The following is a 24,672-nucleotide window of genomic DNA, read 5'->3' as shown; positions in this document are numbered from 1 at the left end:
TCACTTTAAAATGCAGATTGCTCCTTTACATATGACACCGTTCCGTTAGATGTCGGAATATCTGTTTAAATTGAGCCGTGAGCTTTCCCAATGTAGACAGGGCTCCTGGAAACGTGGCAGTGTCCCTCTCTGCAGCTGCAGAGCGAGACAGGAGAGTTTGTTTTTGTGAATGAGCAGTTGTAGCGCGAGGTGGCTGTTGCTTGGTGACGGTGAGGCTCCCCGCCCCCCCCCACCCCCCCCCCCCCACCCCCCCCCCCCCCACCCCCACCCCGCCCCCCCCCCACCCCACCCCCACCCCGCCCCCCCCCCCCCCACCCCACCCCCACCCCCACCCCCCCACGTCACCCCCCCCACACCCCCCCCCCCCCCCCCGTCACGCGGGGGCGAAGGCGGTTGGGAGGAGAAGTCGCTCGAGCGGGGAAGCAGCGGGAGGGCGGCCGTTAGGAAAACGGCGCCGTGCGGCCCGGGGCAGACACCCGTCACTGGGCACCGCCGCCTTCCTGGCGCAGCTGCTGTGTCACGGCCACACCGGCCGGCTGTACACCAGGCAGGAGCCGGTGAGCATTCTGAAGGCGGATGGGGTTAAGGGCCTGTTTGGGAACTCGTCGGCCGCCTGGGTGGTGGAGTTGTACTGGTCGTGGGGCGGCCCCTGTGTCAACTATGGGGCCACCTGGAAGGTACTGGGCCCGGGAGGTGAAAGGTGAGGCAGGTTGGGGGGGAATGGAGGGGAAGGAATGTGGGGCCTGTCCTGTCATAGTGACATTTTACACTCACTTTCCATCTGCTTTTACTGGCGCTTGTGCTGTTTACCCTCACTGTTTGTTTAATCCTTGTCCTGTTTCCCCTCACTGTTTTTTAATCCTTGTGCTGTTTGCTCTTTGCTGTTACTTGTGCAATTGCTGAGGGTAGTGTGTAAATACTAGTGAAGGAGATTATGCATCAGCATGTTCCTAAATGCTGTAATTATACTTGCATCCACTACTTCTTCTGGCAGTTCATTCCATACATGCACCACCCTCTGCATGGAAAAGTTGCCCCATGGGTACCTTTTATATATTTCTGCTCTCACCCTAAACCTATGCCCTCTAGTTGTGAACCTCACCCCAACACTGAGGAAAGGACATTAAAAAAGTTGAGCAGCCAGGCCCTGATTCCTGAAGAAGGGCCTGTGCCCGAAACGTCGAATCTCCTGTTCCCTGGATGCTGCCTGACCTGCTGTGCTGTTCCAGCAATAAAGTTTCAGCCAGACAAAATGCAAAAGCTATAAAATGTTGAGCCACATGGGGAAAAAGAACTGTGGCTCTCCCCTTTATTTCTCCTATTGGCATTTGAATACTTAAAATCTATCAATAACACTAGCATCACTTCATAGTGTCTGTTCCGTGGTGTGAACAACAGCACGCCTGCTCGCTGGTGTCACCAACACATTGTCCATGCTCCTCACTGTCGGCAGAAAAGGCAACATCGCTTATCTCTGTTCCTAAAGGTCTTCCCTTTATTCTTAAAGCTGTGCCCTCTGGTCCTAGTCTCTCCTACCAATGGAAACATCTTCCCAATGTCATTGCACTGTGGGGATGAAGCCCTGCCCTATCCGGTCATTTCTGCTGATGGGTGAGACTAGGCCTCAAGGTTAGAGGGAGTAGCTTTCAGACAGAGATGAGGAGGAACTGCTTTTCCCAGAGGTGAATCTATGGAATAGTCGAGATTAGAGTAGTGCTGGAAAAGCACAGCAAGTCAGGCAGCATCCGAAGAGTAGGAAAATCAACGTTTTAGGGAAAAGCCTTCATCAGGAAAGTGTGTGTGTGTGCATGTGAGTTTGTGTATAAGACTGCGTGTTAGTGAGTGTGTATTTGCATGTGTGCATGCTTGATAAAGTGTGATTGTGATGGAATATGAGCCTGTGAGAGTGTTAAGGGTGTGGAGTATGTGTATGTCTGAGAGACCATGTGTATGACAGAGGTATGGATATAAGTGAGGGGTTACATTTTGCTAAAATAAAGAAGGGCAAGACTTGAACAGGTAATGGTAGGGCCCTGGGTCGTGTTGCAGAACAGAGACCCGGGGGTGTTCAGGTTCATTGTTCTTGAAAGTTACATCACTGGTAGACAGGGGTGAAGAAGGTGTTTCACACACTTGCCTTCATTGTTCACATGCTGAGTACAGGAGTTGGGACATCATGTTGGAGATGCACACAGGAAGTACTTTACTCAGAGGGTGATAGATGTCTGGAATGCATTGCCAGCAGAAGTAGAGGCAGGGACGGTAGATACATTTAAGGTGCATCTGGATGGGGGAGATCCAAGATGCTGGCGACCCAGAAAGTCTGAGTCTGGAGTGCTCTGCCCAAGACTCAGGCAAAGTGGGCTGCCTGCCTCCACCACACCTACCAAATCATTTAAAATAGCTTTTATTTAAATACACTAGTTATTTTGCATCAAACGTGAGCAGTTTAGTGCCCCTTTAAAATGACTAAAGGAAAGAATGCCCGCAGTTCGCAGCACATAGGAACCCTTCCCCAGCTGCAGCAGAGGTGTCCGCAGCTGCCCCAGGGGACTTAACTATGGTGGCGAGCCTTGTTGCAGTGATTTCTAAGCTTGAAGAGATAATCGACACCTTCATAGAAGAGTGCAGGAGCAGGAGGGAGTCGCTCTCGGCCGTGCTTCTGCAGCACGACCGAGATATTGAAAGAATCGAACATCGAGTCGGAGGGGCGGAGCTAAAGGCCGCGACCTCCGAGGCTGCTGCAGAATCAGCCATGGGTCGGGTCTGGACTCTCGAACAGCGAGTCCGGGCTTTGGAAGATCACATCAACGACCTCGAAAATCGAGGTCGTCGAGAAAATATTTGTTTGCTGGGCCTTACCAAATGGGAAGAGGAAGGCCAGGTTACAATGTTTCTGGAGCAGTGGCTTCCGCAGTTATTGAATCTGGAGGCTGGATCAGGCCAGGTCAGGGTAGAATGGGCCCACCGGGTTGCAATACACAGGCCCGGATTGGACCAGCGCCCCCACCCGGTCCTGTTCCGGCTGCAGTGCTTTTTGGAGAAGCAGATGCTCCTGGAAGCTTCCAGGAATCTTGGGAAAGATCCCCAAGCTATGATTTACAAAGGATCTAAGATTATGCTGTTTCAGGACTTTTCCCCAGCTCTGGTCCAAAAGAGGAGGGCGTTTAAGAGATTTAAACATTCAGTACTCCCTGCGCTACCCAGCAACGCTACATTTTAGCCACGAAGGGTCCGTGTATAATTTCAGATCGTCGGAGAAGGCCAAGGAATTTTTGGACTCTCTTAGATAAATTGTGAGAGTTAACTCGTGTGGTGAATGATGTTGTTCTGCCCTCCCCCTTCTCTGGTTCACCCTTTTTTCTCTTTTATTACTTTATTGCTTAATATTATCTCTGGGGAGTCGGGGTGGGGGGCTTATTTGTCCTCCACTCTGCGATTTTCTCCTTTTTTTTTTGTAAATATATATAGGCCGGGTGGTCTAGTAGATTTAGGTGAGGAGGGGTCTCTGCTTTGTCTTATTCTTTCTCTTAAAACGGGGTTATTTCCCCCTGTTATTTTGGATTACCATAATTAATTATTATCTGCTGAGACTGTAATTTTATAGTTTTATGTTTATACGTGGTATTAACATCACCAAATATATCTAGGTGTTGATGTATGGGTGGGGAGGGGGAGGAGGGTAGGGTACTCATTGTTAACTTTAGCTTGGTCATACACTTGAATTTTCTTCATTTTATTATGGGGTGCCTGGGTCAAGGGTGGGGCACTGGTCGGGAGAGGATATGATGGGTTTTCGGAAAGGAAGTGATTCCCCCGGAAACGAGGGGAAAAATCTCCGTTTTTTAAATTTAGATTAGATTAGATTAGATTAGATTACAGTGTGGAAACAGGCCCTTCGGCCCAACAAGTCCACACCGACCCGCCGAAGCGCAACCCACCCATACCCCTACATTTACCCCTTACCTAACACTACGGGCAATTTAGCCTGGCCAATTCACCTGACCTGCACATCTTTGGACTGTGGGAGGAAACCGGAGCACCCGGAGGAAACCCACACAGACACGGGGAGAATGTGCAAACTCCACACAGTCAGTCTCCTGAGGCGGGAATTGACTCGGGTCTCTGGTGCAGTGAGGCATCAGTGCTAGCCACCATGCCGCCCAGGTGCCTTTTGGATGGTGTTTCTCCTCCCACGGGGTCTCGGACTTGCCTGGATGATTATGGTGAGTCATTTGCTTAAATGGTGCACCTGGAATGTCAAGGGGAGTAATTCTCCAATCAAAAGGAAGAAAATATTATCAAACCTCAAAAAAGAAAGGGTTTATATAGCTCTTCTACAGGAGACCCATTTATTAGATAAAGGACATTTGAAATTACAACAGGGTGGATTTGATCAGGCCTTCTTTTCTTCCTTCAGCTCAAAATGTAGGGGAGTAGTCATTCTTATTTGCAAGAATCTCCCTTTCAAAATCCTAAGTCAGATAAAAGATGAATCTGGACGATATATACTAATTAAAGCCCTTATAAATGGAGAGGAATATGGGATTTTAAACCAGTATTGTCCCCCGGCGCATCCTTTCAAATTTATAACGGAAGCCTTCTCCAAACTGATGGCTCTCGGTGCTCGTCATACAATTATAGGGGGAGACTCTAATTGCATTATGGAGCCGGAAATAGACAGGATACCCAAGAGTACTGTGGGTGTATCCCCCAGATCGAGACATTTGGCGGATTTGAATCAAGATTTAGGATTAATAGATGTGTGGAGGTGCCTCCACCCGCAAGGCAGAGATTTCTCTTTTTACTCGAATCCACATAAATGTCACACAAGAATTGACATGTTTTTTGCCCCCTCGACTTTTTAAAATTCCATATCATCCTGTAAAATAGGTGATACAATAATTTCTGATCACGCTGCTGTGTACATGGAAATCAAGGCGAGGAACAATGAGGCATTCCTCTGACATTGGCGTATGGATTCCTTCTTAATGAAGGATAGTAAATTTGCAAAATATTTTTCTCAAGAATTTAAAGCTTTCTTGGAAATTAATTCAAGTACGGCTAGTAACCCGTCAATGATGTGGGAGACTATTGAAGCTTATGCGAGAGTTGTGATCATTTCATACTCGGAGACCCGGAAAAAATTAAAGGGAAAACAACAGTGTCCACTTGAGGCTTGCTTAAAAGCAGCTGAAACAGCATACGCTGACAGACCTTCTATTGCCAAATTACAAAGGATTATGACCTTTAGGACAGCTCTGAATACCACCTTCACCCAAATGGCAGAGAGGGAAATATTATTTGCAAAACAGAGATTATATGAATTTAGCGATAAACCTGGTAGATGCTTAGCATTTCTTGCAAGGAAAAAAAGGGCCCCTCAAGCTATCACGGCTATCAGGGAAAGTGCTGGTACTCTGATTCACATCATAAAGGGATCAACACAATCTTCAGAAAGTTTTTTATTCTGATCGCAGGATTGTGAAGATAGATCCAGGAGGATGCAGTCCTTTTTTAAAAGACTGGCCTTTCCGGACTTAATTCCGGAATAGGTATCAGTCCTGAATGCTCCCCTAACAACCCAGGAAATACTTGATGCAATCAGGTAACTTCAGAGCGGTAAGGCACCTGGCCCAGAGGGCTTTCAGGTTGACTTTTACAAAGAGTTCACAGGAGTATTAGCTGGCCCACGTATGGACATGTAGAACTACTTCGCCTTCACTGAAAGAGGCGAATATCTCCCTTATTCTCAAAAAAGGAAAGGATCCAGAAGATTGTGCATGATACAGACCAATATCCTTGCTAACTGTAGATTTTAAAATTCTCTCTAAAAAATTAGCATTGAGGCTGGAGAGGGTACTGCCGTATATCATAAAAGAGGACCATTCTGGGTTTATTAAGGGCCGTGGATCATCTAATAATATTAGAAGAGTCTTGAATGTGAATCAAGTCTGTCTTCAGGAAAGAATACCAGGAATAGTAGTCTCATTGGACACGGAGAAGGCATTCGACAGGGTTGAATGGTCATACCTGTTCTATACATTGGAAAGGTTTAGCGTTGGAAACGTATTTGCCAAATGGCTCTCAACACTGTATAATGATCCCAAAGCAGTTGTGATCACCAATGGATTAGGCTTGGATAGCTTCAGTGTGGGTAGTGGCTGCCGTCAGGGATGTCCTCTCTCACCGTTGCTATTCACACTAATAATTGAGCCACTGGCGGAAGCGATACGGGCTGACTCTAATATATCGGCTCCGAGAGTTGGTACAGGTAAACGTAAAATTACCCTATATGCAGATTATGATCTCCTTTTTCTTAGTAATCCTCTGGTGTCCGTGCCTCTCTTCATCCAAGTTATTAATACATTTAGTTCATTTTCAGGCTACAAAATTAAGTTTTCAAAATCGGAGGCCCATGCCGATGGGTGGCCTCGTTAGTATGTCCCACTTATTTTACGGATCCCACTTCCCCTTTCGGTGGTCTCTGCAGGGTTTCTTATACTTAGGCATTTTTATCACCCCAGTATTTGGCCAGCTGTACAAGGCCAATTTGTGCATCATTTGGAAAGGATAAGGCAGGACCTTCAATGCTGGGGAGACCTTCCAATTTCCTGGCTCGGTAGAATAGCCCTAATTAAAATGAACGTCTTGCCCCGTCTCTTATACCCTATGAGAATGCTTCCGGTGATGCTGCTGAGGCTGGCACTGCGCAAACTGTATCATTGGCTGGGTTTTTTCATCTGGAATCCTAGACGGCCCCTCATTAAGTTAAGGAAGCTACAGCTTCCACAGGCAAGGGGAGAGGGCTGGATTTTCCAGACTTTAGGAAGTCTCAGTTACGTTCCTTGTTAAGCTACATAGCCGATTGGGTCACGTCTGACCCGCTATCAATCTAGATGGACGTCGAGGCTTCTCAAGTACAGTGCCCTCTTTTTAACCTCTTATTTTTAGATAAGATGAAAATCATTACGGACCACTGTAGAAACCCGACAGTACTAAACACAATTAAAGCTTGGAATATAATGTGGCAAAATGAGGGTAATTTACATAAAACATTCCCCTATACTCCTATAGTGGGGGCATGGGGTTTTCAACCGGGGCTTACAGATGCCATATTCAAATCCTGGAGATCCAGGGGTGTCTCCTGTTTAGGGGATCTGTTTGAGGAGGGGTTCTGATGTCTTTTGAATAGCTGCATCAGAAATTTGGATTACCTAATGGAGACCTCTTTCGATACTTCCAAATTCGAGACTACATACAGAAGAAGACTACGCTATTAGATGTTCTCTATAAATCAGATAGAGAACGTCGAGTGTTGTGGCCAATGGGTGTACCCTTGGTCAGCACTCTTTATCATTTATTACGTGATGAAGTGTTGGAAGATATGGACCATCTGCTTGGAACATGGGATCAGAATTTGGGGCTGGAAATTTCTATAGAAATGTGGAATGACATCTGGGAAAATGCCAAATAAAATCTCCATTTGTAACAGAACCCAGGCCATTCAGGTAAAGATACTTCATAGGACCCATATGGTACCAGAACGATTGGCAAAATTTAGGGCAGGAGCATCTCGAATGTGTCCCAAATGTAAAACAGAGGTGGGCACTCTTACTCGCTGCTTATGGACATGCCATAAGATCTGCAAATACTGGACCAAAGTAGTAAATGCCCTGAAAGACATCTTGGCAACGTAAATTACAGGAGATCCAGTATCTCCTCTTCTGGGCTTCTCGAGCTGCCCTTCTGTGGATGTGCACGGGAGGAAATTATTTTCCATTCTTTCCTTCTATGCAAGGAAAAATATCTTAGTAAACTGGGTGGCTGAGGGCCTTCCAGGACTTCCGAATTGGCACAGATTAATCGTGGAATATATTCCCTTTGACTTCCTTACAAATGTGGTGCAACAAAAAACTGAATTATTCTATAACATATGGCAGCACTTTTTGAATTTCATAGATACAGATATTTCGGCCATTCTGTCAAGGGTTTTCATCTAGTTGAGGTAACGGTTCTGGCTGGTCTGGGGCCCCTTGGGAGAGGAAACCCGCATGAATACGGGTTTTATTACAACTTGATGTTAACTCATTCCGAGCATGTACTTCACTACTTAATTACTATGTTATCCTTTTTTCTCTTGAATAATGTAATTTATTTGATCATACACTCTGGTTAGTTATAGATTAGATTAGTAGTTAGTTGAGTTTTGTCTTTTTCTTTTTCTTTAACAGGTTTTGGCTATTATTTAAGATTTAATTGTATATTACTGTTTGTACTTGTGTTTTTTTATTTGTAAACTTGTAAAAACATGTTAAATTTTCAATAAAAATATCTTTTTTAAAAAAAGAGTGCATCTGGACAGATGCATGAGTAGGGGGAGAGCAGAGGGATACAGATTCAGGAATTGCGCGATAGGTTTAGACAGGGGATTTGGATCGGCTTCGGCTTGAAGGGCTGAAGGGCCTGTTCCTGGGTTGTAAATTTTCTTTGTTCTATGTTGAGGTTATACAGGATGTTGGTGAATCTATTTTTTTTGGAGTACTGAGTACAGTTCTGGTGGCCCTGTAATAGGAAGAATACTATTAGATGGTTCGGTAAAGATTTACTTGGACATTGCCAGGACTGGAGAGTTTGAGTTATAGGGAGTGGCTGGGACTTTATCACTGGAGTGGAGGAGGTTGAGGGATGACCTTATTGAGATTTGAAAAATCGTGAGGGGTGAGGGTAAGGAGAATAGCGAGGAGCATGTGCGGTTATGTAGAGCCGGGGGTGGGGACGTGAAACAAAATTGTGGCTCTACCTTTTTTTCCTCCTATTGGCATTTGGACAGTTGAATCTGTCAGTTACACCAGCATATCTACAGAGCCTACTGCGCATGCCCCTCGGTGTCAGCAAGCGCTGCGCATGTTCGCCGGTGTCTGCCACAAAACTGCACATGCTTCTATCTGTCAGTACAAATGGTGCATGAATTTCATTTGCCGGCCCAATGAGGAGCACTGGAACACCGGAAGGAGGAGCCTGGTCCTCCTACCATTCCGAACAGCCCTATTGTCTGAATCTGAGACGTCGATTTTCCTGCTCCTTGGATGCTGCCTGACCTCCTGTGCTTTTCTAATCTTGACCCATGAACTTCTGAAACTGCTGTTGCTCCTCTCTCTCTGAATGAAGACTGAGATTCATCCAAGACTGTAATTTCCTTCCTCTGTCCAACAGCACTCGCTTCTCTCACTGCCTTTTCTATTTCTTTTATTTTCATGCTGGGATCCAATTGTTGACTGGCAGCACTGAAAAGAAACGGAGTGAATCCAGAAAGAGGACAGACTGTGGAAAAGCTGGTCCTGATCTGTACCTCAAACATATGGCAAATACAGTACCATAGGGTGAAGTTATAGTCTTTACTGTGGGGGAAAAAAAAGCAGAAATGAGGTGTATTGTTTAAATGGTGGTATATTGGGAAGTGGAGAAAGTGAGGACTGCAAATGCTGGAGATCAGAGTTGCAATGTCTGGCACCAGAAAAGCACAGCAGGTCAGGCAGCAGCCAAGCAGCAGGACAGTTGACGTTTCGAGCACGAGCCCTTCATTAGGAATGATGTGTGGATGTACAAAGGGACCTCAGCGTCCTCCTACGCCAGTCAGACAGGTGCAGCAAGCAATCAGCAAGGCAAGTGTTATATTAGCAAGAGGAATTGAGTTTAGAAGTGGGGATGTCTCCCTGCAGTTAGGGGGTCTTTGAATATATTCAAGGCTGAGTTCACATGATTTTTGAACAACAAAGAAGTGGTTGGTTATTGGGGAAGGCAAGAAAATAGTTTTAAGTACAGAACAGTGACAGTCATACAACATAGAAACACACCCTTCAGTCCAACTAGTCCATGCTGACTGACTAAACTCATCCCACCTGCCTGTGTTTGGCCCATATCCCTCTGAACCTTTCTTATTCACGTACTTATCAAAATGTATTTTAAACGTTGTAACTGTACCTGCATCCACCACTTCCTCTAGACATTCATTCCACACACAAACCACTCTCTTTTTTTTATTTTTTTTAAAAAAGTGCTCCTCATGTCTTTAGACTCGTTCTACTCTCACTTTAAACGTTTGCGCCCTCATCTTGAAATGACACCTGCCGTTCACCTCACCTATACTCCTCATGATTTTTTAAACCTCTCTAAGGACACCTCTCAACCTCCAATGCTCCAGTGAAAAAAGTCCCAGCCTCTGCACCTAGATGTAGGGAGATCCATATCCATTTGTGATCTGTTCAATGCTGGTGCAGGCTTGAAAGACCAAATTGCCTACTCCTGCTCCCAGTTCTCATGCTTTGTCCTGGACAGCAAGAGACCACAGACATAAGAGCAGAAAGTGGGCTATTCAGCCCATCGGGTCTGCTCTTACCATTCAATCGTGGCTGATCAGTCTCTGAGCACCAATCTGCTGCTTTCTTCCTGTCCCCCTCGATCCCCTCGATACTCAAGAACCTAGCTATCTCAGTCTAAATATCCTCAGTGACCTGGCCTCTGCAGTCTTCTGTGCCAATGAATTCCATAGATTCACCACTCTCTGGCTGAATAGGCTTCTCCTTATCTCCATTCTAAAAAATCTTCCCTTTACTCTAAAGCTGTGCCCTCGGGTCTTAGTTTCTCCTACTAATGGAAACATCTACCCAACATCCACTTTATCCAGGTTGTTCAGTGTTCTGTATGTTTCAGTTAGATCTCCCCTGAGTATGGCCCTGTTAATCAGCATGAACCAGACCCTTCAGGATGAGGTACAGCAGGGATTAGGTTCAGCAAATTGAAAATGGAGGGAGAGTGAGAGGGATGGAGATCTTCAGCCTCTAAGGAATAAGAGAGGAAAGAGAGTTCACTATAACTTGATTGGATGGGCTGATGGGCCAAGGAGGGGCAGAAAGAGTTGAACTTGGAGAAATGGGAGGTTTTGCATTTTGGTCAAGCAATGCAGGCAGGACTTTCACAGGGGGAGTGCTGCTGAAGAAAGAGACCTTGGAGTGCAGGTTCATAGTTCCTTGTAAGTGGAGTCGCAGGTAGACAGGATAGTGAAGACAGGATAGTGTTTGGTATGCTTTCCTCTATTGGTCAGAGCATTGAGTGAAGGAGTTGGGAGGTCATATTGTGGCTGCACAGGACATTGGTTAGGCCACTTTTGGAATATTGTGTGTAATTCTGGTCTCCATCCTATGGAAGGATGTTGTGAAACTTGAAAGGGTTTGGAAAAGGTTTATAAGGCTGGTGTCAGAGTTGGAGAGTTTGAGCGAGAGGGAGAGGCTGAATAGGCTGGGGCTGTTTTCCCTGTAGTGTCGGAGGCTGAGGGGTGACATTATAGAAGTTTATAAGGGGCATGGATAGGTTGAATAGCCAAGGTCTTTTCCTCCGGGTAGGGGAGTCCAAAACTAGAAGGCAGAGGTTTGAGCTGAGAGGGCAAAGATTTAAAAGGGACCTGAGGGTGCTGCATGTATGGAATGAGCTGACAGGACGTGGTGGAGGCTGGTACAATTACAACATTTAAGAGGCATCTGGATGGGTACATGAATAGGAAGGGTTTTGAGGAATATGGGCCACATGCTGGCAAATGGAATAAATTGATTTTGGATATATGGTTGGCATCGACGAGGTGGGCTGAAGGATCTGTTTGTGTGGTGTATGACTCTTACTTCTGCTTTCACCGAAGACAGTGTGGTTGTGAAGACAGGGCTTTCAGAGCAGCTTTCAAAGATGTTTTGCCCTTACTGGGACCGGAAGAAGTTACAATGAAATCTTTCATTTGTGAGACAGCAAGCAACTAAGTGAGTACATCTGGGATTTTAGTGGAAAGTGGGAATTTGTTGCATTTTAAGGATGAAGCCCTACCCTATCCAGTCATTTCTGCTGGTGGCTGAGACTCGGCCTCAAGCTTTGGGGGAGTAGGTTTAGGACAGAGATGAGGAAGAGGAAGTGAGGGCTGCTGCTTTTCCCAGAGAGTAGTGTATCTGCGGAATTCTCTGCCCGAGGAAGCAGGCTCCAAAGTGCCCCGGTCCTAACTCTTTGACTTGACATACCCGTGACTGTAAACTTTTAAGTGCTTTGGTTAACTGATGCAAATATTTCCCACTTGTCCAACAATACAGTGTCAGCTGTTTCAGTCATTGAGATGGTTTTGATTCATCTACTCTTGTTAGACAATACTCATGACAATGTACATGAGGTGATTCTATATAAGCAAGTTGTAGACAATTAAAAAAGGCCGACCAGGCAAGGAGGTGGTTAACAAACCCAGGGCATCCCTCTTAGAGTATGCATCTTGTTTGTTTACAAATTAAACACGCTTCAGATCTTTTCCTAGCTGCTTTCCGAAAATCTGGGTGCCACCAGGTTTGAGAGTGTTAACAATAATGTACATAATCAACTGAAATAGGCAGCAGCAAAGAATGAACACAAACCAGTCCAGCAGGGGTCACCCACATTTTGGTTTGAGTATTGAGGGAGTATCCTTTTTGAGGCCCCTGTGATATCAGTACCATACCCAGGCTAATGTGCATTGAAACCAGATTATGAAGTGTTAACTTTTCTGCAAACTTCTACCTGTGTGTGTCTCTCTGTAACATTTTCCAACTTTCTTCATATCTCAATTTGTCAGCTTTTGTTTATTCCTTCCTTCCTTCCAAGGCTAGTGAAGCACACACTTTCCAGAACAGTTCAAATTAGGGAGTTGAGCCTCACAAATCCTGGCTATGACACATAGCTGCTTAACCAACTGTGCAAACTCTCAATATCTGTCAGCCGTTCCATTTGCAAATCGAACACTTTTCAAAGCAAGTTGTTTGTGTCTCTGCATGAGTCCACAATCCAGGGGAAATCCAACGGAGTCTTTAATAGTTGCCCAATGTGTCCTGTATGCTAAATTAATTCAAGTCTGGATGTCCTGAAGCGAGCAATTATACTTATTGCAGATTTCTACTACCCAATTAAAACTAATGTCGGGCACTCGAATGGATTGGGGACATTTTATATAATTATTCCCGACAGTGTGGAAACGGGCCCTTCAGCCCAAAAAGTCCACACCAACGCTCCGAAGAGCAACCCACCCAGACCCATTCCCCTACATTCACCCCGCTGACTAATGCACCTACTTCGGGGCAATTTAGCATGGCCAATTCACCTAACCTGCACATCTTTGAACTGTGGGAGGAAACCGGAACACCCGGAGGAAACCCGCTCAGACACTGGGAGAATGTGCAAACACCACACAGACAATTGCTCGAAGCGGGAATTGAACGCAAATCACTCAGTTACATTTTCCAAAGAAGCCTGTTGGACTACAACCTGGAGTTGTGTGATTTTAAACTTTGTCCAGGTTAAAGTGGATTGGCTATGCTAAATTACCCATAGTGCCCAGGGATGTGCAGGTTAGGGTGGATTGGTCATGCTAAATTACCCATAGTGCCCAGGGATATGCAGGTTAGGGTGGATTGGCCATGCTAAATTCGGCATCAGGTGTATTACTCAAGGTTAAATGTATAGCAGTGGGTGTGGGTGGGTGACCCGTGAGGGTCGGTGAGGTCGTGTGGCCTGCTTCCACACTGGGGATTCTCTGAAGGGACGGGGCTTTGGAAAGTGTGTTCTCCGCCCCTTCAGCCGCAGCGCATGTGCAGTGCGGGAACCCGCTGTCCGTCTTGCCCTGCCCCCTTTGCCGTCACTTTTCCTCGCCCCGCCCCTGGTTCCTTTATTGACGTCACAACGCGGAAGTCGCCCTGTCAAAGAGAATCTCCCTCCCTCTGGACAACTCTTCATCCTGGGAGGGAGACAGAGATGGGAGGAGGGGAAATTGGTCACTTGTAGCAACTGGAGTGAATGCAGGGAGGGAGCAGACTCCGCAAACTCCGGTATGTGTCTTAATTATCCGGGTGAGGAGGAACTGAAGATCGACGTTGGGAAGGCGGAGGGGTAGATAGTTTTCTGTTTTGATCTTTAAAATGAACCCGATTCCCACCACTAACTGCAACAGGTGTAAGTACAGCACATGCAATATTCCTCATTGCAGCTTCAAGCCGGTTTTGCATCCTCTGTTCTTACTACGCCTTGGCTCCAGCACATTCAGCTTCCTTCCCTCATTCCCATCCCCCCGCCCTGATGTTCCAAGCTGACCCTCAAAAGATCTGTTTGTCCCTCCATTCTTTTTTGTGGGTTTTGAAAACTTTCCCAATCCTCTAATTATAAGAGTTGGGAAGTTATGTTGTAGCTGCACCAGATATTGGTTTGGCCACTTTTGGAATGTTGTGTGCAGTTCTGGTCTCTCTGCTAGAGGAAGGATGTTGTGAAACTTGAAAGGGTTCAGAAAAGATTGACAAGGATGTTGTCAGGGTTTGAGCTGAACAGGCTGGGGCTGTTTTCTCTCGAGCGCCAGAGGCTGAGGGGTGACCCTACAAACTTTTATAAAATCAGGAGGGGCATGATAGGGTAAATAGACAAGGTCTTTTCCCTGGATGGGTCATAGGTTTAGGGTGAGGGTGCATGCAAAGAATGAGCTGCCAGAGGAAGTGGTGATGACTGGTACAATTACAACATTTAAAAGGCATCTGGATTACATTGATGACTGTATTGCCGCCACCTCGTGCTCCCGCGAGGAAGTTGAGCAACTCATCAACTTCACAAACACATTCCATCCTGACCTTAAATTTACCTGGACCATCTCTGACACCTTCCTCCCCGTCCTGGACCTCTCCATCTCCATTAATGACGACTGACTTGACACCGACATTTTTTTACAAACCCACTGACTCCCACAGCTACCTGGATTACACCTCTTCCCACTCTACCTCCTGCAAAAATGCCATCCCGTATTCCCAATTCCTCTGCCGTATCTGCTCCCAGAAGGACTAGTTCCACCACAGAACACACCAGATGGCCTCCTTCTTAGAAACCGCAGTTTCCCTTCCCACATGGTTAAAGATGCCCTCCAACGCATCTCGTCCATATCCCGCACCTCTGCCCTCAGACCCCACCCCTCTAACCATAACAAGGACAGAATGCCCCTGGTGCTCACCTTCCACCCTACCAACCTTCGCGTAAACCAAATCATCCACCGACATTTCCGCCACCTCCAAAAAGACCCCACCACCAGGGATATATTTCCCTCCCCACCCCTTTCCACCTTCCGCAAAGACAGTTCCCTCCGTGACTACCTGGTCAGGTCCACGCCCCCCCCCCCCCACAACCCACCCTCCCATCCTGGCACCTTCCCCTGCCACTGCAGGAATTGCAAAATCTGCGCCCTCACCTCCATCCAAGGCCCTAAAGGAGCCTTCCACATCCATCAAAGTTTTACCTGCATATCCACCAATATCATTTAGTGTATCCGTTGCTCCCGATGTGGTCTCCTCTACATTGGGGAGACTGGATACCTCCTAGCAGAGTGCTTTTGGGGACATCTCTGGTACACCCGCACCAATCAACCACACCGCCCTGTGGCCCAACGTTTCAACACCCCCTCCCACTCTGCCGAGGACATGGAGGTCCTGGGCCTCCTTCACCGCCGCTCCCTCACCACCAGACGCCTGGAGGAAGAACGGCTCATCTTCTGCCTCAGAACACTTCAACCCCAGGGCATCAATGTGGACTTCAACAGTTTCCTCATTTCCCCTTCCTCCACCTCACCCCAGTTCCAAACACTCTGCCACCATTATCACTTTGCTGTACCTCATCCTGAATGGTCTGGTTCATGCTGATTAACAGGCCCACACTCAAGTGACATCCAATTGGACAGAGTGGACATTGGAAAGATGTTTCCATTGGTAGGAGGGAATAGGACCTGAGGACACAGCCTAAGGGTAAAGGGAAAGCCTTTTAGAACAGAGATAAGGAGAAAGTTCTTCAGCCAGAGAGCGGTGAATCTATGGAATTTACTGCCGCAGAAGGCTGCAGAGGCCAGGTCATTGAGGATATTTAAGACTGAGACAGATAGGTCCTTGAGTATCAAGGGGATCGAGGGCTACGGGAAGAAAGTGGGAGAATGGGGTTGAGAAACTTATCAGCCACGATTGAATGGTATGAATGGGCTGAATGGCATAATTTCTGCTCCTCTGTCTTCAGTCGCTTGCTGTCCTGGACACAGAGTGAGAAAATTGGGAGCAGGGGTAGGCTATTTGGTCTTTTGAGCCTGCACCAGCATTGAACACATCATAACAGGATATGAATCTGCCTACATCTAGGTGGAGAGACTGGGACTTTTTCACTTGACCATGGGAGGTTGAGAGGTGACCTTATTGAGGTTGATAAAATCATGAAGGATATGGTTGACGTTAATGGTCGGTGTCATTTCCCTCGGTGGCGGTTTCAAGTTTAGAGTGCGAACTTTGAAGGTGAGAGGAGAAAGATTCGAAAGAGACACGAGGGACTCTATTTTTCTTTTCACACAGAGTGTGGTTTGTGTGTGGAATGCATGTCTAGAGGAAGTGGTGGATGCAGGTACAGTTACAATGTTTAAAAGACATTTGGATAAGTACGTGACTAGGAAACGTTTGGAGGGATATGGGCCAAACACTGGCAGGTGGGGCTAGTTTAGTTTGAGAACATAGTCAGCATGGGCTAGTTGGACTGAAGGGCCTGTTCCTGTGCTGAATGACTCTCCCCCAACCCTCTGCTCCCTCCCCCATTCTCTGTATTCTCCCCTGTATTCCCTGCCCTCACCCTCTGCCACCCTGTCCATTCTCTCTCTCACTTATCACCGCCAAAGCCTCCATCCTTTCTTGCGCCTCAAGCCCTTTTGAAGAAGAGGGAGATGGATGGTGCTAACTCTACCTGGGAGACTGGGGTGGAGGGGAGAGAAATAGCCCTATCTTTAACATTGAGAATAGCGAAAATGATATATTCACAAACATTGTTAAAGTCTGAAAGCATGTTCAATTTTTTAAAAGAGCTGATGGAATCTTTCTGAAACTTGCACTGAAATATGTGCAGTTAAGCCACAGCTCAGGACAGGCTGTAAGGGGTGAATAGATTATTTCCGGTGTTGTGAAATTGGTTCCGACTACGTAGTAATAGAGTCATGGAGTTGCAGAGCACAGAACCAAACCCTTCAGTCCAGGCTGATCAGATATCCGAACTTAATCTAATGACCCATTCGCCAGCATTTGATCCACATCCTTCAAAATCCTTCTTAATCATGTCCCCATCCAGATGCCTTTTAAATGTTGTAATTGTACCAGCCTCTACCACTTCCTCCAGCAGCCCATTCCATAGACACACCACCCTCTGTGGGTGTCTCTTCGGTCTGAAATATATCTTTTCCCTATCACCCAAAACCGATGCCCTCTAGGTTGGACCTAGATGTCGGTAGATTCATATCCAGTTATGATTCATTGAATGCTGGTGCAGGCTTGAACAAACAGATGGCCTACTCCTGCTTCCAATTCTCGCCCCCTCTGTCCAGGATGGCAGGAGAACATAAGACATCGAAGCAGAAATTGGGCCATTCAAGGTCAGCTCTGCCATTCGACCATGGCTGATAAGTTTCTCAACCACATTCTCCCACTTTGTCTCCATAACCCTCCATCATCTTGATGCTCAAGAACATCCCCATCTTAAATATCCTCAGTGACCTGGCCTCCACAGCCTTCTGTGGCAGTGAATTGCATAGATTCACCGCTCTCTAGCTGAAGAAGTTTCTCCTTTCCTCCATTCTGAAAGGTCTTCCCTTTACTCTGAGGCTGTGCCCACTAGTTCTAGTCTCTCCATACAATGGAGATGTCTTCCCAACTTCCACTCTTTCCAGGCCATTCAGTATTCATTACGTTTCAGTTACGATGCCCCTGCTTGTGGGCCTATTAACCAGCGTCAACTGCATCCTTCAGGATGAGTTACAGCAAACTGAGAATGGAGGGAGAGTGTGTGGGATAGAGATTTTCAACTTCTAAGGAATAAGCAAGGAAAGAGAGTTCACTATAAATTAGAACTGATCAGGTGGGCTGATTGGCCAAAGTGTGGTAGATGGAGTTTAAATCAGAGAAATGTGTGGTTTGCATTTTGGTCAAGCAATCCAGGCAGGACTGACACCGTTAAGGGGGATGTTGCAGAACAAAGAGACCTTGGAGTGCAGGTTCATAGTTCCTTGAAAGTGGAGTCACCAGTAGACAGGATAGTGAAGGAGGCATTTGGTATGCTTTCCATTATTGGTCAGTGCATTGAGTATAGGAGTTGGGAGGTCATGTTGTGGCTGTGTAGGACATTGGTTAGTCCACGTTTGGAAGACTGCATTCATTTCTGGTCACCCTTTTACAGGAAAGATGTTGTGAAACTTTGAAAGGGGTCGGAAAAGATTTACAAGGTTGCTGTCAGAGTTGGAGCGTTTGAGTGACAGGTAGAGGCTCAAATGGCTGGGGATATTTTCCCAAGAGCGTTGGAGGCTGAGGGGTGACCTTAAAGACGTTCATAAGGGGCATGGCTAGGGTGAATATCCAAGGTCTTTTCCCCAAGGTAGGAGAGTCCAAAACTAGAAGGCAGATATTTGAGGTGAGTGGGAATTTTTAAAGGCATCTGAATGGTTACATGAATAGGAAGGGTTTAGTGGGATATAGGCCACATGCAGGCAAATTGGACTAGATTAATTTAGGATATCTGTTTGGCCAGACGAGTTGGACCAAAGGGTCTGTTTCCGTGCTGTATGACTCTAATTTTCTTTGGTGAAAGCAGAAGTGTGATTGTGAAGGCTGGAGTTTCAGAGCAGCTTTCAAAGATGTTTTGCCCTTAATGGGAGCAGAAGAAGTTACAATGAAATCCTGCATTTGTGAGACAGCAACTGAGTGATTGAGTACATCTGGGATTTTGGTGGAAAGTGGGAATTCATTGCACTGTGGGGATGAAGCTCTACCTATTGAGTCATTTCTGCTGGTGAATGAAACCAAGTCTCAAGATTAGGAGGAGTAGATTCAGGACAGAGATGAAGAGGAACTGTTTTTCCTGGAGAATAGTGAATCTGTGGAATTCTCTGCCCAAGGAATCAGTAGAGGCAGCTTCATTAAGTATATTCAAGACACAGTTGGAGGTGGTTTTTGCATGGTAGGGGAAATGAAGGGTATTTGGGACAATGCAGGGAGAAGGAGCTGAGACAATGGATAGATCAGCCATGATCTTCATGAATGGTGGAGCAGGCTAGATGGGCCAAATGGCCTACTCCTGCTTCTATTACTATGAAACTACAAACCTGCATCTCCCATGGCTAACCCACCTAACCTCGACATTCTGGGCATTTTAGCATGAACAATCCAAATCAAGGCCAGTGAGCAATGTAGTGATGTGGGAAATGAACTTCAGAGAACAATAGAAAGGGACAACGAGAGTAAATATGCCAGCAATCAAAACTGGATTCTAAAGATCACAAAAATTGAAACCAGAAACGGTATTTGAATGTGTGCTGCATTGTAACAAAAGTGAATGAATTGACTGCACACATTGAAGAGAATAATTATGATCCGAGACTCCTTACAGAGACATGGCTTCAGGATGGCAAGGATTGGATCCTGAATATCGAGGGTTTGGTCAAATGGGAAGTGAGGTAAAGGTATAGGGTTGGTACTGCTAATGAAAGCACTGATCACAGGGTCGTCTGGTGTCAGCTCGGATTTCAGGTCCTGATTTCTCTGTCCTCTGATCTCCCTGTTCCTACAGAGTAAGATGTCGGTCTGTTTTCAGCTCTGCTGGATTTCTGCTGAAGCTTTGTCCCCCCTTTTTTTTGTCACCTTCTGGAACAATAAAGCATTCAGCTCATCAAGCCCCAACCCACGATCTCCCAGCCTGTCAACCATCCAGACACATAGTGTAATCATAGCAGGGAATCACACAAGAAAAATGAAACCAAATTTGAAACAAATAGGTGCTCGTGTTTAATGTTTGTTCATTTGGAAGTAAACCAGAAATGGGGGTCTCCCAGGATTCTGAGACTGTCATACTTGCGGAATTCTCTCTCTCTTACATCTATCTATGAGAACCCGGCTATGATTTATAACAATATTTACACCAACAGAAATAGATAGAGAGATATACAGGATGGAAATAGACATTTTCTCTCTCATGCGCACACACACACACACACACAAGTCCACAGGAGTGAATGTATATTTGCAGAGCTGAGCTGAAATGTCACTTTTTATTATCAAAATTTACGTTATATGGAGAAGGTGCCTTCCAGGGATTTCTGGGATTTGCATATTAATGAAACCTGCAACCCATTTGTCAAGATGAAAGGCTTAACAATCCAGGTTTGTTCAATGCATCATTTCAGTGGCAAGACACTGTCATGTTTTTCTATAAATTCTGTGTCTTATGATCTTATTCTCCACAATCACCTGATGAAGGAACAGCGCTCCAAAAGCTAGTGCTTCTAAATAAACCTGTTGGACTAGAATTTGGTGTTGTGATTTTTAACTTTGTCCAGGTTAGAGGGGGATTGGCTATGCTCAATTATCCATAGTGTCCAGGGATGTGCAGGTTAGGTGTGATGCTCAGTGAGTAGAGCAACAGGTTTCAGGGAATGGGTGTGGGTGGGTTACCCTTCGAGGTTTGGTTTGGACTCGTTGGGCTGAGTGGCCTGCTTCCACACTGGGGATTCTGTGAAAGGAATGGATTCCTGCAAACTGTGCACCTCACCTCACCCACCCCTTTCGTTTCGCCCCTTTTCCCTCCCCCTCCCCCACCCTCGACCCATTGATGGCGTCACAACGCGGAAGTCGCCCTGTCAGTTTGAGTGAAACTCCCTCTCTTTTTGAGCAACTCTTCGTCCTGCGAGGGAGAGAGGGGGAGGGGGGGAATCTATTCACTTGTGGCAGTTGGAGTGAATCCAGGGAGGGAGCAGGCTTGGCAACCTCAGGTATGTGTCTTAATTACCCGGGTGAGGAGGGACGGAAGGATGGGGTGGGGCTGTTTTCCCCATCGCACCAGAGCCTGAGAGGTGACATTATAGACTTTTTAAAAATCATGAGGAACATGGATAGGGTAAATAGACAAGGTCTTTCCCTTGGGATGGGGGAGTCCTGAACTGGAAGGTCATAGGTTCAGGGTGAGGGCAGTGGGGAGATGTAAAAGAGACCTCAGGGGCAACTTTTTCATGAAGAGGGTGATGCGTATATGGAATGAGCTGCCACAGGAAGTGGTGGGGGCTGGTACAATTCCTACAGTTAAAAGGCATCTGGATGGGTGGATGGATACAAAGGGTTCAGATGGAGAGGAGCCAAGTGGTGGCAAATGCGACTGGCATCATAGAGATGTACAACACGGAAACAGACCCTTTGATCCAACTTGTCCTTGCCGACCAGACAGCCAATTCAATTTAATCCCAGCACCCAGCCCATATAGGGGCCAAGTGATAACAAATGTGACTAGATTAATTTAGGATATCTGGTCAGCTCAGACAGGTTGGGCCCAAGGGTGTGTTTCCGTGCTGTGTGACTCTAATTGTCTTCAGTGGCTGTGATGACTGGACTTTCAGAGGATGTTTTGCCCTGACTGGAAGCAGAAGAGTTTGACTGAAGTGTATTGGTGTTAATGCCTTGATGTCTCATTTTGCTCCCACCTTCCTGGGATCGTTAACCATTTCGTGTCTGGTCCTTCCTCAAGAAGCTGCATTGCAGGTTCACCCTGAATTGACACTTTCTTTTGCTTCCCAAAAGCAGACCTGCTCACTCTCAGCAGGATCCCAGTGTTGTGAAAGATATTAACTTTCAGGTGGAAGTATCCAAAATTCAGAGAGATGTCAGTCTTGATGTTTTTGCTCATCTGCCCCTGTAAGATCCTGAATCAGCACCTTCAGGAGAATTAGTTAGATTGGAGTGAGAACAGAGGGGGAGAGAGTGGGATGGTGCTTTCAATTTTATGGAGAAACAACAGACAAGAATATTCCACAGAAAGTAGAATTGCTTGTTCTGAATTTCTACCCTGCACTGACAGTGATGACTTTTGTAATCTTTTTAAACAGTGGATTTGAAGATAGACGTTTCAAAATCAACCCATGAAGTCCTTATGCTGGAAACGTTGACTCTCCTGCTATTCGGCTGCTGTCTGACCTGTTGGCCATTTCCAGTACCACACATTTCGACACTGATTCTCCAGCGTCTGCAGTCCTCACTTTGACGTCAGCGTTTTGGTTCCTGTTTGAGTACGTTTTCAGCATCAGTGGGACTGGATGAGAGACCCTACCGTTGCAGCGCATTGAGTGTGGGGCATGTAGCAGCAGGGAGGGGCTGGAAACATATTTGTGTGCAGCTGAAACTTCAGCCATGGAGAAACCCGAGGAATCCCGCCCCGTGGAGAAACGGTGGAAGTGCAGTGATGGCGGGAATGGCTTCCACTTCCCGTCTGCCCTGCAGATTCATCGGCGCATCCACATAGGGGACAGGCCGTTCTCCTGTCCCAAGTGCGGGAAGGGCTTTGCCCAGACCTCTGCCCTGCTGAGGCACCAGCGGGCCCACACCGGGGAGAGGCCATTTCCCTGCCCAGAGTGCGGGAAGGCCTTCAGCAATTGTTCCGACCTGCTGAGGCACCAGCGGTCCCACTCGGGGGAGAGGCCTTTCAGCTGTCCCGACTGCGGAAAGAGATTTACCCAGGCCTCCCACCTGCTGAGGCACCTGCGAGCCCACACAGGGGAGAAGCCGTTCTCCTGCCCTGAGTGTGGGAAGAGATTTACCCAGGCCTCCAACCTGCTGACCCACCGGCGGACCCACACCGGGGAGAGGCCCTTCAGCTGCCCCGAGTGTGGGAAGGCCTTCAGCAATTCCCCCAACCTGCTGAGACACCAGCAGGTCCACACTGGGGAGAGGCCCTTCAACTGCCCAGATTGTGGGAAGGCTTTCAGCGATTCCTCTTCCCTACTGACGCACCAGCGGATCCACAGTGGGGAGAGGCCCTTCAGCTGCCCAGAGTGCGGGAAGGCCTTCAACAATTCCTCTTCTCTGTTGACCCACCAGCGGATCCACACTGGGGAGAGGCCCTTCAGCTGCCCCGAATGTGGGAAGGCCTTCAGCAATTCCCCCAACCTGCTGAGGCATCGGCGGGTCCACACGGGGGAGAGGCCCTTCAGCTGCCCCGAGTGCAGGAAGGCCTTCAGCAATTCCTCCAACCTACTGAAGCACCGGCAGGTCCACACGGGGGAGAGGCCCTTCAGCTGCCCCGAGTGCAGGAAGGCCTTCAGCAATTCCTCCGCCCTGCTGACCCACTGGCGGGTCCACACGGGGGAGAGGCCGTTCAGCTGCCCTGAGTGCGGTAAGGACTTCACCCGCTCCTCCCACCTCCAGAGGCACCAGCGTGTTCACGTACCATCACAGGGTGATTGAAGGAGCGACGGCTGAGTGCCATTATCGACTGGACTATCAACCCAGTTCCAGGGGCTCCCGGGTTTGAATCCCGCTGCAGCAGATGGCGCTATACAGGGTATGGGTTGAAATTGCCGAGTGAGGCAACACTTCCTCCGGGTTAAGGCTGTAACAAGGACCCAATTAGAAAGGGACATCTAGGTGCTGACCAATAGTAAAGAAAGTGGTGGGGCGAAAAGTGTGCGCTTTGACTTTGAGCTGTTCAAAAAGCTACTTTTTCTCTGCCTTTTTGCTGAGGGGATCTGAAGCTGTAACAAAGTTGGGTCGCAATAAAGGTTACCTGAACTTACTGCCGGGCTCAGACTCTCATTGAAAGCTTTGAGCGCCAAGGGGTTTTTGTTTTAAAGCTGCTCATTTCTTTCAGCCTCCTGCACTAAGCTTCCAATGTCGCGTATCAGATGGAGTCATGAATGAGCAGCCAGTATTGTGAGAAATTGTCAATTTTTCAGGAGTGCAGAGAGTGTCATTTCATCGGCGTTGTAAGATTTCTTGAGGTGTGGGCTGTGTTCGCAAGAAATTATGCGGAGGAGCCAATGTTGGACTGGGCTGGATAAAGTTAAAAATCACACAACATCAGTTTATAGTCCAACAGGTTTATTTGGAAAGCACTAGCTTTCGGAGCACTGCTCCTTCAGCGGGTAACTGTGGAACAGAATCATAAGACACAGATTTTATAGCAAAAGAGCACAGTGTCATGCAACTGATAGGATATATTGAACGAACCAAGATTGCTGTTAAGTCTTTCACCTTTTAGACTGAGTTGCAGGTTTCAGTTCATTAATCTGTAAATCCCAGAACTACTATTAATTCACATTCTCAAGATGACTTAAGGTTTTTTTTAAAAAAAGTGACCTCTCAGCCCGGACAACCCATTAAAAGTGTGAGGTTCGAGTCTGTCAGTATCCCAATCTTGAATCAGACTGGTTCTAGTTCCCAAGTAGGAATTTATAAAATATTACACGGATTGACTGCCTGCAGTTTGTGCACTTTTTGAGCAAAGTAAAATGTATCTGCAAACATAATTCTGCCAATATAAGTTTGCCCAAAAATTGATGTGTGAATGCGTGCATGTAAGTGTGTGTGCGCACGCTTGGTAAAGTCAGAGTGTGATGGAGTATAAGCCTGTCAGAGTGTTGGGGGTGTGTATGTGTGGGTGTCTGAGAGAAAGCGTGTGTATGAGTGAGTTATTAAAAGCGAGGGCTTGCGTTTTGCTAAAACAAGGAAGGGCAGGACTTGTACAGTTAATGGTAAGGCACTGTGTCGAGCTGTAAAAGAGAAACATGGTGGCGTTCAGGTACATAGTTCTTTGAAAGTT

The 24,672-nt window shown here is 46.8% G+C and overlaps 1 protein-coding gene across 4 annotated transcripts; it reads left to right on the top strand.

The window, feature by feature from the left end:
• Positions 1–480: 480 nt before the first annotated feature.
• Positions 481–23,647, top strand: LOC148144109 (uncharacterized). Of its 4 annotated transcripts, none has more exons than XM_087974596.1 (2): positions 481–700; positions 21,965–23,647. In XM_087974596.1, the coding sequence occupies exon 2, from the start codon at positions 22,266–22,268 to the stop codon at positions 23,316–23,318; it is 1,053 nt and encodes a 350-aa protein (XP_087830722.1). In that variant the 5' UTR covers positions 481–700; positions 21,965–22,265; the 3' UTR covers positions 23,319–23,647. The 4 variants fall into 4 exon arrangements, with proteins under 4 accessions (XP_087830722.1, XP_087830719.1, XP_087830720.1 ...); XM_087974593.1 differs by lacking the exon at positions 481–700 and adding an exon at positions 13,746–13,883; XM_087974594.1 differs by lacking the exon at positions 481–700 and adding an exon at positions 13,873–14,007.
• Positions 23,648–24,672: the final 1,025 nt, after the last annotated feature.

Source organism: Chiloscyllium plagiosum, unplaced genomic scaffold (assembly GCF_037043375.1).
Source record: "Chiloscyllium plagiosum isolate Xiang-an unplaced genomic scaffold, Cpla_swu_hap1 HiC_scaffold_27, whole genome shotgun sequence".
NCBI lineage: Eukaryota > Metazoa > Chordata > Chondrichthyes > Orectolobiformes > Hemiscylliidae > Chiloscyllium > Chiloscyllium plagiosum.
The sequence above is the reverse complement of the archived record's forward strand: the minus strand, read 5'-3'. Positions and strand labels throughout refer to the sequence as shown.

What these genes read in the sequence shown, in the direction of transcription:
- LOC148144109 (XM_087974596.1), top strand. Translation starts at nt 22,266, where the DNA reads ATGGAGAAACCCGAGGAATCCCGCCCCGTGGAGAAACGGTGGAAGTGC.